General features: G+C 47.3%; 1 protein-coding gene across 1 annotated transcript; it reads right to left on the minus strand.

The window, feature by feature from the left end:
• Positions 1 to 379: 379 nt before the first annotated feature.
• On the minus strand, positions 380 to 1,816 carry LOC124690550 (polyamine transporter PUT1). Its single transcript, XM_047223922.1, has one exon. It carries the CDS (start codon positions 1,805 to 1,807, stop codon positions 380 to 382), a length of 1,428 nt encoding a protein of 475 aa, XP_047079878.1. The 5' UTR covers positions 1,808 to 1,816.
• Positions 1,817 to 13,389: the final 11,573 nt, after the last annotated feature.

Here is a 13,389-nt window from a genome sequence, read left to right on the forward strand (position 1 = left end):
ATTATATTTATATGTTTTAAAAAGTTATGTAACAAAATTCTAAAAGTACCTAATAATGTATGCTACTAATGTACAAAATCTCAATTACAAATGTTTTATTTCCTGAGCTACACAAAAATAAGAAAGTTCGACTTCTTTTTAATGATTTGAATCACTGTACTCAGATCTACACATTTGTTACTTTGTGCAGCCCGAAATACACATTATTTTTGTTAAAAGTTTACACATTTGTGGAAAATACAATACTGGCTACATCATGATTTATTTTCAGTTTTTTCTAAAACGTAGAAATATGACTTTTAATTATTTTTTAGAAAGGAATCATTAGTGTTCATGTGCACCAAATCTCCTTCAACCTTTTCTTTTCTGTTTTAGCGCCCTATGCTAGAAACGGCTCGTCCGGAGCGGTGGGCTTGTGTGTGTCGTCGATGCCAGGGAGCTCCGAGTTGACGGAGAACCTAAGCCACCGCTTCTTCTCGATGAACCTCAGCGCGGGCTGCAGCACAAGCCCGACGGCCACGGCGCCTAGGCTCACCAAAGCAACCTTCAGCGTCGACAGCGCAAGGACCGTCAGGATGAGCGCCGTCGCGGGCACAAGCATCGCCACGCATCCGGAGGTGCCCAATGGCACCCTGTACGGCCGCGGGGCGTCGGGACGCCTAACCCGCAGCAGGACAAACGAGAGGAACTCGAGGAGCATGCCGACGCAGTAGAGGATGTTCTCCGCCGCCACGATCTCCTGGAAGCTCATCGTCGACAGCAGCAGCACGCCGGAGGCCGAGAAGAGGATGCCGACCAGCGGGGTGTCGTACCGCGACCTCTTCGCGAAGAAGGCCGGGAGCATGCCCCGCTCCGCCATGCCAAGGAGCTGGTACGAGTCGCTGCTCATCTCCGCCACAAACATGCCCATGTTCGACATCGCCGACGCCGCTTGCATCCACCACATGAGCCACGCGCCGCCGAGAAGCTTCGCGATGTCCGCGAAGTAGCCGTCCGTCCACTGCCCCCTGTCCAGCGGCACGGCGCCTATTCCGGCCAGGAGAGGGTACAGGTAACAGACGACCACGAAGATGACCGCGTAGAACAGCGCCTTGGGCAGCGTCTTGCCAGGGTTCCTGACCTCGCTGGAGAGCGTGCTCACCGAGTCCCAGTAATTGAGGTTCCAGAACAGAGTGTTCAGGTACAGGTTCCAGTTGACGTTGTGGATGTCGACCACGAGCCACCTCGCCGGCTGGAGTTCGGGGAGCGCGATGAGCCCCATGACGAAGAAAGGGAGGAGCGAGAATACCCCGAGGACGATGGCCACCCACCCGACGACCGTGAGCCCCCGGTAGTTCAGCAGCGTCAGCATGGCCGTCAGGCCGACCACAGCGAACGCCCTCGGCGCGCCACCTCCCAGCGCCGGGACGCCGGACTTGAGGTAGTCCAAGAAGAGTACGGGATACAGGGCGTTGTCGATGACGCCGCTTAACCACTTCATCCACCCCTGCTGGAACCCCCAGTAGGGGCCGAGCGCCGAGGCCACCCACACGACGAACCCGCTGCTCTCCGGAAACATTGTGCCTAGCTCCGCCGTGATCAGCGCCTCCGGGACGCTCCAGACGATGGGGAGGACAAGGAAGCCGACGATGGCGAGGAGGGGTCCGGCCGCGCGCACATTGTCCTCGATCCCGAATGGCCCGCCGGAGACCTCGTAGAAGATGATGAAGATGAGAGGGACGAGCGACAACTTTTGGCGCGACGCCGGCGACGACGCGCCCTCCGCTCTGTCTGGGAGACGCCGGTACTCCGTGCCATCTTCGCCCATCGGAGCTGCACCGGTTCAATGCTCTGCGGAAGACTTCTGTACTCCGAACGAAAAAGGAAAAAACACAACTGTCAATACGTACTAGCCGATAGGTATGAGCTGCAACGGTAGGCAATTAGCATGAGTTTGACTTAACAACGGAAGGGCGCCAAACCCGAATCTTAAATTACCAAAAAGAAGCACCAATCTTGGCAATTTGGTTAAGGCCCTGGTTGCATCGATGTTCTGCACATATATATACCCAGACGCGAGCAGTGTCCAGCCTTAGTTAATTGCTTGCGTGCTGACGAGCTTGCTCGGAAGAGAATGGAGATAATAGCAGATGGTGGTGTGCGCTGTCCGACCGGTGAACACCTGTTGATCGAGAGACTGCCACCCAAAATAAGCCTGCCCCAGTTATATACATAGATATGATGAGTTGTAAAGCCAGCATGACAAGTAAACAAGAGTACCGTAGGAATCACACAACAAAGTCCGACATGGCCTCTTCTACCATCACACCAAATCTATCCTTGAGGACGGCGCGTGGCAGCACAAAACTCATATACCATCAGTAACATTTTCCTATTTTTTTTTCTATTCTCAAGTTCGTTTGTCGATTTCAAATCTAGCAAAGTCAATTACTCCCTCCACCTTATCAAAGTTATATGAGATATATTTAAATTTAGATCTATCTAAATATGAAATAGCATCTACATACATATAAATTTTAATAAGTTTCGGACATGTTTCATGAACCGGAGGAAGAACTTATTTGCAACCCCGAATGACAAAGATAGCAGATGGCGGGGGCCATGATCAAGGATGAAGGATGGCAATGGCGCAAGATAACAATGGCTCTATTTCAAAAAGAAACATATATCGCTTGTTTTTTTTTTGTTTTTTTTTTGTACTTATTGGTTTGTGTGCATCTTAAGAATGCAAAACCTGAGTGTGATCTCTTAGCGTGCGTCATCTTTTTTTTTATACGAATACAGTAGAGAAAGACTCCCTACTGTGTCATTTCCTATTAATAATAGATGGGATATTTACAATGGGTAGTACTTATTACACACTCATAGAGTATCAATCCAGGAATGCATCCCTTCTTTAAGACTAGGCTTAGCTTTATGCATTGTAAGAGTAAAAGTGGCTTTGAATCTGCTAATACATCTCTGAACATTGGAAGTATTTGCATTGAAAATAGCATGATTTCTTTGATCTCATATGCTCCAGCATCCAACAATCATAATTTTCATGAAAAAGTCTAATGACATTCTCTGTTATGCTTCATCTATCATCTGGTGTATGTTCATATCCACATTCCATTCTAGTCCAAGGGTCCACCAGAAACTCTGACTAAAAGAGCACTCAAACTAGTGATGCATATTGGTTTCTTCTGGGCAAGTATCACAGAGAATGCATTCAGAGAATTGAACATAGAAATTCTTGTGTTTATCATCTCTTTTGTATTTAATATACCATTAAGTAATAACCATGTAAAGAATTTGTGCCTTCGTATACTGCATGCTTTCCATATTGCAGATATATTGTTTGGAGTTTCATGATTGCAAATAAGCTCTTTGTATACCTTTTTTGTGGAAAAATTACTGCCCCAGTTAAACGACCAAATGTCATGTTCATCTGTGATACTTAGATCCAAGAATTCCTATTCCAGATTATGGAGCTCTTCATGTGCAATAGTACTGAGAGGAAGGTGAAACATATCATAAATATTGCATTGCTTGCCTCTATAGCCTTGTCAATGGTAATATTTTGAGTGTACGTCATCTTGATATGGAATTGCATGCTCTAGCCAGTTCAACTAAAAGACCGATCTGATGGAGGAGGGCTAGGCAATTATATTCAACACTAGACATTGCGTTTGAGTTATGAAAGTCCTCTTTATGGACAAATTGAATAAAGATGCCTTAGCATAGAAGAAAAGTGATTAGAAATAAGTTAGTAACAACGAAAGCTGACGGTAGATGCCAATACCAAACATTTAATCTTGCAGTGATAGTGATAAAATTCTACTTTTGGCCGCCTACTCATCCTGTTGCGTGTGTAAGAATGGTCACTCCATTGAGTTAGTATTGTATTTTTTACCCAAGGAACTCATCTTCAATACTATATGTCTAGTTTTACCCCATGTTACCGGTTTCCAAATAATCCGACAATGTGCCCCCATCTATGATCTATTCTGGACCTACATGTCGTGCCCATGGCGTATTCATTTCGTGTGTTTGCTGCCATGGCGAAGATGGTTACGTGATAGAGAGGATAAGGTGGAGTGTTTCTACTCGGCCACATGTTCCTCCATGAACTTGATGCAACTAGGAGCTATAGGATCCAAGGTTTCCCACCTTCAAGTAGCCGCGACGCCATGAGAAAGACCGATGCAAAAAAAAAAAAGAACAGTTAAAATTATTAAGAAGTTTGACACACATTTTAGGCCACTTGGAAGATAAACCTGATGATATGAATAAAATAGAGAAACCAACATAGGACTAGCTCCCCCACATTCGTCGTCACAGTTATCCTAGTACAAAACAAAGGATTGTGAAAGACCCCTATTTCAAACAACATAGTCCATTGCCGAGACACCACTTTGTTGACGTCCTCGAGGTGGCGGGGCAGGCTACGATAGTTTATGTTTATTTCTAGCTGCGCCTTCTATTGATTTGCAAGTTCTTCCATTCTTTGTTACGTAACATTTCATATTTTCTTATGTTTTCATTATCATATAAAACATTTGACAACTTAAGCGCCTACACAAGAGGTTGGTGTTGTACATTCCCTTAGCCGTTCTATTGTTGTCTATTTGGAATTTTTCCATGTATGGCCATCTCCTAGCTGCTAGAAGGTGGGAAATCTCGTATCTTTGAATGCCTTGTAGTGTTGTCTTTTTATGCCAAATTTGTAAGTGCCTAACTGCGGCCTCTCTATATTATTGGATATAGTGTATTTGAAATAATGGTCTTTATGTATTTATTTCCTTTATGGGATGACCTTCGTAACTGATGCAGAGGGGCTAGCGGTGTCTTGGTTTCTTCCTTTTCTACAGATTCTCCTCTTGGCCTTCTGAGTGGCTTGCATTCAGTTCATTTTTCCTATGTGCTTCTAGCCCGCACTTTCGAGTTTTGAGGTGTTTGTTTGGGTTTGAACTTTTTGAAACCTAAAGGCATAAACATAAGCCCAAAACAACAGAGGCAGAGGCGGTCAGCCAGAGACTGCCCGCTCGGTTCAGGAGCGGCTATACCCTGACCCGGTCGGTGTGGGGCGAGGTGCCACACACCCCCGCGCCCCCACCGGTGTTGGACCGGGCCCAAAACAAGTATTTCCTCTTTTCACTTTTTCTTTTTCCTTATGTATTATTTCTTTTGCTTTCTTTTTTCTTCTTAAGTTTTGTAAAGTTTGAAAATATTTTTAAAATCAGAATCTAAAAAATTTAAAATCTAAATAAATTTGAAGTTTGATTTTTTTAAATGAACTTTTCTTGACAGGGATATTTTAAAATTGAATTTTTTTAAAATTAAAACATTTTTCTAAACTAAACATTTTTTTGAAAATTTGAAAATTTTCCGAGTTTGAACAATTTTTTAGATCAACCATTTTAAAATTTTGAACATTTTACATTTAAGTATTTATTAAATTTCAAAATTTCTAAAAAAAATAAACATTTTTTTAGGAAAGAAAAAGAAACAGAAAACGAACTGGACCGATCAGGCCGACCCATACCGCGCGCAAGGGTTATGTGGTCGGCATATAGGGTTTGCCGCCTGGTTCACCGTATCCCGTTACTAATAGCTCTAAAGGCCAGGCTGCAATTCGGCCCGCTATATACTGGGCCAAGGAGTAGTAACCACACAGGGTCTGGTTGAGCCTACCTGACTATACGGCCCACGTAGTATTATCCATACGCCGCGCGGTAAGCACTGAGCAGCTAGCGGGGCGGCGGGGAAAACGAAGCGCAGCGCAGATACGACAGGAAGAAACACACGCTCGTGGTGGATGCAGACGCCAGACGGCGATCGCGCGACCTCTCGCCTTCCGCCGGCGCCGCGACCGAGTCCCCGGAGCGCGGCGACAACCTCCACCACCTCCGACAGCCGCCGCCCGCCGGCCATCGATGTGGCCACCTGTCGAATCCCGAGCTCCAAAAACTACTCGTACCGATGGATTGCGTCTGCATCAAAGAAATAGTTCCGGCCGGGTAGCACTCGAGAAACGACCGGCACTCCCGCAGATAATCCCAGCACATAACATAATCTCTTGCGTTTGCACATGGGAAGGTAGATGCACCCTGTGAGTGAGCTCGCTGCTTTGTCCTTTGATTAGTAGCAAGTGCTACTAGTTTACTGCTCCGGCCTGCAGGATGGCAGTGGCCAGATGGCTACGCACAGTGAGTGGAGGAGCACTGCCATGTGCGCACGATGCGTAACCGATTGCGATCGAGCCCCTAGGAGAAGCTGCGGTCGAGACCGGATCGATCTACTAGTACGTCGCACGTGGACAAACAGTGGAGCTTATGGATAGACCCGCAACATAACATGCCGCCCAATACGACGCGGATCCACCGCACTTCACGAGTGAAAAGCAAACCTTGATATGTATACGTACTCGTTTGTTTGTTTTAAACAGAAGGCCTCATGGCCCGGCTTTATATATAAAGTCCTCATGGCAAGTCAACAATACAAATATCCAGTCTGATACCGAAACTCAACACACACCCAAATGATCATACAGTTCAGAGACCATAAAGTCCACAAACCACACCCAAAAGACATCAGACGATACACACCGCAAGACACAATAGAAGCAGAAGATGTCCCTAGGTGACATAGGCATCCCAAATGGGCCTGCCTAATATAGTACCCGGGGTTTATTGAAGGCCCATTACCCGAAGAATAAGAAGACTCGAGAGCCCAAGATGTATTTAAGGAAAAGATAGAGTTGTAATAGGAAGTGTTATTTGTAATCCGGCGGGATGAGTTAGAAACCATCCCGGACTCCGTAATCCTTGTATAGCACGAATCCCTCGGCTCCACCTATATAAAGGGGGGTCGAGGGACGAGAAGATCATCGAATCATTGTCCGCAAACCCTAGTTTTCATATTCGTCGAGTACTTTTCTAGCTGAAACCTTCGAGATCTACTTGCCCTCTACTTCTAACTAAACCCTAGCCTACAATCCATAGGCATTGACAAGTTAATCCCTTGTCAATTGGCGCCGACCGTGGGGATTAGAGGCGTAAGGAGCTGATCTCGATGGCACGTTCAAGATCTTCGACATCGTCAACCGGAAGCAACACTATGGATCGAGGTAAACAGATCGCTCATCGGTCCTGTTGATTTTGTTCCTCACCCACCCTCCCGTTTGGATGCATATGCGTATCTGGCGGAGCCCTTGGAGATGACGTTCGGAAGGTTCCACTTTCGCGTCGAGAAGGAAGGATCGTATCGTGTCGAAATTCCGATTTCGTCGGGATCGTCGGCGGTCGATTCTGAATTTTCAAGCTATGCATCATCAAATGAGTCAGAAGAAGAAACTTCGGCAACACGCTACGTCAACATCAGAGCAAGAGAGAAACTCGCCAAGATCTTCAGCAATGCATCGTCTGAGTCATCTGCGGACTCATATATAAGCGATGGCTCAAGCGATGTCGACAGTTGCGACTTCATCGACAAATCTCTCACAGTGGGCAAGGTCTTCATCAATCCCAACAACGATGTCACCAAACCCAACATAGATCTGAGTACAAAATATCATCAGATTTATGCTATCGAAGATCAAGAGGAAACATCGGAGGCTTTCGATCAATTGGGAAATCCTTTTGTCGATCCCTCGGATCTAAGGAGAGGTATGGGCACTAAATATGTCGGGCCCACACCACGCGTCGAGTCCAACTTCCACGAGCGGCACTGGGATAGAGCGGCAAAAGCCATAGATGGTTCGAGAACCAATGACGGCAACGGCTACGGCTCAAGAACCGCAAGCTTATCAATATATGCTCGCACGAACTGCCCGAGAAATAGAAAAACAGACAGCTGAGTTGAACAGGAGAAAGGCGGCGGCTTACGCATCCGGCGAGGAGAAGGGCGGATCTAAGTGGACGATCTAGAATTTCGGGTGATAGCCACGGGGAGGCTCGGAACGAGAGGAAGATCAAGGCTACGAGCACATACCCGAAGCGGACGAGAGAGTACTTGGTTCAAAACCTCGACATGTCCTTTATGTCGATAGATACAAGAGGAAATATTATCCCTAGGACACCGGAAGTCTGGGTATATGGCGACACAAGCTTACATCCTCGCATCCAAGCCACCCCGGGAGATCCAAGGGAAACATTATACAACATGGCATTGGCGGGAGTTGGAGCTATGGGGACGGCGTTCGTAGCAACGCCTCCCGAAGGAGCGAGCAAGGCAAAATAGTCCACGACCTGCGGCGAGTAACGGCGGCAGCTCCGGAAGGACCAAGTGGAGCAAGAGACACGGGAGTACAAGCAAGGGTCGACGAGCAAGGCAAAGCGAGGAGAGATCATCGGCAGTCCCGGAGCTTAATGACGAGGATATGTGCGGTCTACCGTGCTTCACGAGAAGAGTCCGAAAAACTCGAGTCCCCTCAGGATTCAAGTTACCCGATCACTTCAAAAAGTTTGACGGCCTGCAAGATCCGGAAGACTGGTTAATTGATTACCTCGAGACGGTGAAGCTAACTGGAGGAACTAGAGCAACAGCGATGCAAAGTATTCAGGTGCACTTAAGTGGAGCCGCACGATCTTGGATCAAAAAACTTCCGCCGGGATCCATCGACAGTTGGGAAAGTTTCGAGGACGTTTTCGTCAAGAACTTCGAGATCCACATGCAAGAAGCTCGCATCGTTGGAAGAGCCGAGGGCGTGTCGACAAAAGCCGGATGAGTCAATGAGAAAATACATCCAAAGGTGGAACATCATAAAAAACTCAGCGAGAAAATATATCGACGAGAGAGCAATAGATGCGTTTGTCGCGGGAATCGGGCGCGGAGATTTTGTCGAGGACTTGGGAAGGACCAATCCAAAAACGAGTATCCGCGTTGATGGAGATAGCAAATAGATGGGCGGACGGAGAAGACGCTGTCCACAATAAACGACACGAGTCGCCGAGAGGAGGACCGTGGTCGAAATTATCGAACGAGGCGACGATTTCCTCGGCGGTATCCGAATTACGACGCCCCGGGGCAAATTTCGGCGGGATTTCGGTCAAATACGGGAGGAAGCACCGAGAGATGATTATCGGAGAAGCAATGAGCAGCGAGGCGATAATAGGGACGACTCCGTAACGAGGCAACATAGTGGGCCAAGGTTTCCACGACCTTTTATGTCTCCCGAAGAAATGCTTGAACGGACCGTGCCGGATGCACTTCTTCCTCGACAGCAATGGGAAAAGACGGTCGGGACACTGCGAGAAAGATTGTCGAAATTTTCAAGCAATGTTCGGATGTGCGAGAAAACGCTCACGCACGAGCAGCACGAGAGAAACCCTCGGGAGCCTAGGAGCGAAGTTCATCTACCACCACCTCCCGCGATTACGGAAGGCAATCAACACCAGCTCGGAATAGCGGCAGCACTCGCACCACCACCCTATGTTGATCCTAACTCCAACGGAGCGAGTGTCGATGATTCGAAGGGAAGGCCATCTAATAGAGCTCAAAAAGTAATCTCACGACAGGTGTTTATGGCGAGAGAAAATGCCTCCACCAACGGTTGAGTACCTCAATTGGTCGGGACAAGATATCGGTTTCACAATAGCGGATCATCCGCGGCAAGTTCCTCGACCGGGGCGGTCGAGCACTTATTCGCCGGCGGTTATTGCGAGGCTTTGATGTTTCTCGAGTATTCATAGATGGTGGCAGCGGCTTAAACCTTATGTATGCGAGATACATTGAGGAAGATGAACATATCCTTAGCAAACCCGAAGCCAACGGACACAAGGTTCCACGGCATCACACCGGAGAAACCAAGTTACCCATTGGGGAAGATCAACCTCGACGTTCGGTTTGGAACCGAGAAAATTATAGAATCGAGAACCGGAGTTTGAAGTCGTGGATTTCCCATCGTAGTACCACGCTTTGTTGGGACGACCGAGCATACGCTAGATTTATGGCAGTACCACACTATACATACCGTTATGGAGATTGCCTGGACCCAAGGGACCAATCACGGTCAAAGGGAGTTTTGCCTTAGGCGATAAGTGCGACAAGGATTTCCATCGGTTATCGAAACCTTCGGGATGCAAGCGGAATACTTGGCGTCGAAGAGCATGACCGATTACGACGTATTGCCGGACGTCGGAAGGCCAAACAAGGAATCAACTTTCAACACGAGAGAAAAATTCTAAGGAGGTGCGGATTCACCCGACGGATCCAAAAAGACGACATCCATTGCAAACAACATGGATATCGCATAGGAAAGCGCGCTCGTCGAGTTCCTCCGTGAGAACTGGAAAATCTTCGCATGGTGTCCAGCTGACATGCCGGGAGTACTCGGGGAACTTGCCGAGCACCACCTAAATTTGGATCCAACGGCGAAACCAATCAAACAACCTTTGCGGCGTTTTTCGGAACCAAACCGCAAAGCCATGCTATCGGAAATAAATCGACTAGAGGAAGCTGGTTTTATCGGAGAGATATCTACGAAGCCACATGGGTAGCTAACCCGGTGATGGTGCCGAAGAAAAACACGACAGGTCCTTCGCATGTGCGTCGACTTTACGTGTCTCAACAAACATTGCCCTAAGGATCACTTTCCCCTCCCAAGGATCGATCAAATTATCGACTCCACGGCGGAGTTGTGAACGTCTTTCCTTTTTGGATGCATACTCTGGTTATAACCGGATCAGATTAAAAGAAGATGATGAAGCCAAAACAGCGTTTATTACACCTTACGGCGTGTTTTGCTACAAGACAATGCCCTTCGGTCTAAAAAATGCGGGAGCAACATATCGAAGGATGATGCGAAGTGTTTAGCAACACAGATTGGGAAAAACGTGCAAGTATACATCGATGATGTCGTCATAACATCAAAAAAGGGAACAACGCTGATCGAGGATCTCAAAGAAACTTCGACAACCTCGACAAATTCCGCCTCAAAGCTGAACCCGACGAAGTGTTCTTTTGGCGTCCCAGCGGGAGAACTTACGGGGTTTCTAGTCTCGGCAAGAGGGATTGAAGCAAATCCCGACAAAATACAAGCCATAGTAACAATGAGGAAGCCAACGAAGTTGAAGGAAATACGACGACTAAGCTGGGCGAGTCGCGGCTTTGAGCAGATTCGTCGCCGGGTTAGGAGAAAAAGCGTTACCATTTTATGCGGCGATAAAACAAGGAGATAAATTCCGAGTGGAACGAAGAAGCCGATAGAGCTTTCGAGGATCCGAAGCGAAAAATCTCGACACCACCAATCCTGGTAGCTCCAAAGGAAAAGGAACCTCTCTGCTCGTATATTGCGGCTACACCCCAAGTGGTTAGCACGGTGTTAGTTGTCGAAAGAGAAGAAGAAGGGAAAATCCATGGAGTGCAGCGACCCGTATACTTCGTGAGCGAAGTCTTGTCGCCCTCAAAACAAAGGTACCCTCAGTACCAAAAGCTAGCATATGGAGTGTTCACGACAGCACGAAAATTGCGTCACTATTTTTCGGCACACCCGATCATAGTGGTTAATGAAGCTCCTTTGTCAAACATACTTGAACAACCCAGAAGCCACGGGTCGTGTCTCCCTTTGGGGAATAGAACTTTCCCCTCGGGACATCACGTACGAAAAAGAAAAGCAATAAAGTCGCAAATACTACCGGATTTCATCGCGAGTGGATGGAGTTGCAAAATACGGGACCCCAGATTTATCGAGAACCTGGACTATGAACTTCGATGGGTCCAAGAGGCTAGAAGGGGCTGGCGCGAGGAGTAGTACTCATATCACTCGAAGGCGACAAGTTGAAGTACATCCTTCGGATGACGTTCCCTAACGCATCTAACAATGAAGCGGAATATGAGGCTCTCATACACGGGATGAAGATGGCGAAAGCCTGCGGAGCAACTCGACTAAAAATCTTTGGCGACTCACAGTTGGTAGCTCGGCAAGTTATGAACCAATGTGACGCAGTCAATGATAGCATGATGGCATACAAGGAGGTGTACAATGAGCTCGAGAAATTGTTCGATGGATGCGAAGTAAATCATATTAGCAGATTGAGCAACGACGAAGCCGACGTTCTTGCAAACATCGGGTCGCAGTGCCTTGCAGTCCCACCAGGTGTATTTTGGGAGGAGATAACAGAGAGATCCACTGAGACGACAAAATCAAAAAAGAAGGAGAAGAAACCCTCGGGGGCTATCAAGGAGAAACAAGAGGAAGAAGAAGAAGAGCAAGACCTGGTCCTAGTAATACAGATACCATGGATGCAGCCATACATATCATATATCCTCAGGAAAGAAATACCCGATGATCCGGTTGAGGCAAGGCGAGTAATTCGACGCTCCAAAGCTTTCACGGTGGTTAAGGGAGAATTATATAAGCGAAGTATTTCGAGGCGTCTTGCAAAGGTGCGTTACACCCGAAGAAGGAAGAATAATTCTAAAGGACGTACATGAAGGAATATGTGGCCACCACGCAAGTAGTCGAGCTATCGCAGCCAAGGTTTTTCGGGCAGGATTCTACTTGGTTGACAGCAATAGAGGACGCTAAGGACATAGTACGAACTTGCGACGCATGTCAAAGGTTTGCCGCAAAACCTCACTCTCCAGCAGCAGAGCTAGCACCAATACCTTTGTCATGGCCCTTTGCACAATGGGGACTCGACATGGTAGGCAAATTACACAAATCATCGCCAGGAGGAAAGGAATACATGCTAGTAGCTGTCGACAAATTCACAAAGTGGATAGAAGCGAAGCCGATAAATTCACCGGACGGAGCATCTGCGAGTAAAATTCATAAAAGACCTCGTCTTCGATTTGGAGTGCCCCACGGCATCGTCACGGACAACGGCGGCAACTTCATGTCCAATGAATTCAAAGACTATTGCGAAGAGGTGGGTATCAAGCTGAACTTTGCATCGGTTGCACATCCTCAAACCAATGGGCAAGTCGAGAAAGCCAATGGCATCATCTGCAATGGCATCAAGAAGCGCTTGTTAGGACCACTAGAAAAAGCTCGACATACCCGGCTCGAAGAACTACCAAGTGTGTTATGGAGCATCCGAACAACTCCAAATACGGCGACACAGGAAACTCCATTTTTTCGGTACATGGAGCAGAAGCAGTATTGCCAATCGAGATAGAACACAACTCTCCACGTGTCGCGGAGTATGACGAAGAAACGTCGAGAAAAGCGCTAGAAGACGATGTGGACGCACTTGATGAAGCTCGAGATGAAGTATTGTCTCGAGTAACCAAATATCAACAGGACTTGAAGAATTACCACAGTCGACGTTTGCGGCCAAGATCTTTTCAGGTGGGCGACCTAGTTCTTCGGCTCACGCAAAAAAGTCATGAAAAACTCGAGTCACCATGGCTCGGCCCTTACATCGTCACGGAAGTAATCGGAGGAGGAGCATACAGGATAAA

Source organism: Lolium rigidum, chromosome 2 (genome assembly GCF_022539505.1).
Source record: "Lolium rigidum isolate FL_2022 chromosome 2, APGP_CSIRO_Lrig_0.1, whole genome shotgun sequence".
Lineage (NCBI taxonomy): Eukaryota > Viridiplantae > Streptophyta > Magnoliopsida > Poales > Poaceae > Lolium > Lolium rigidum.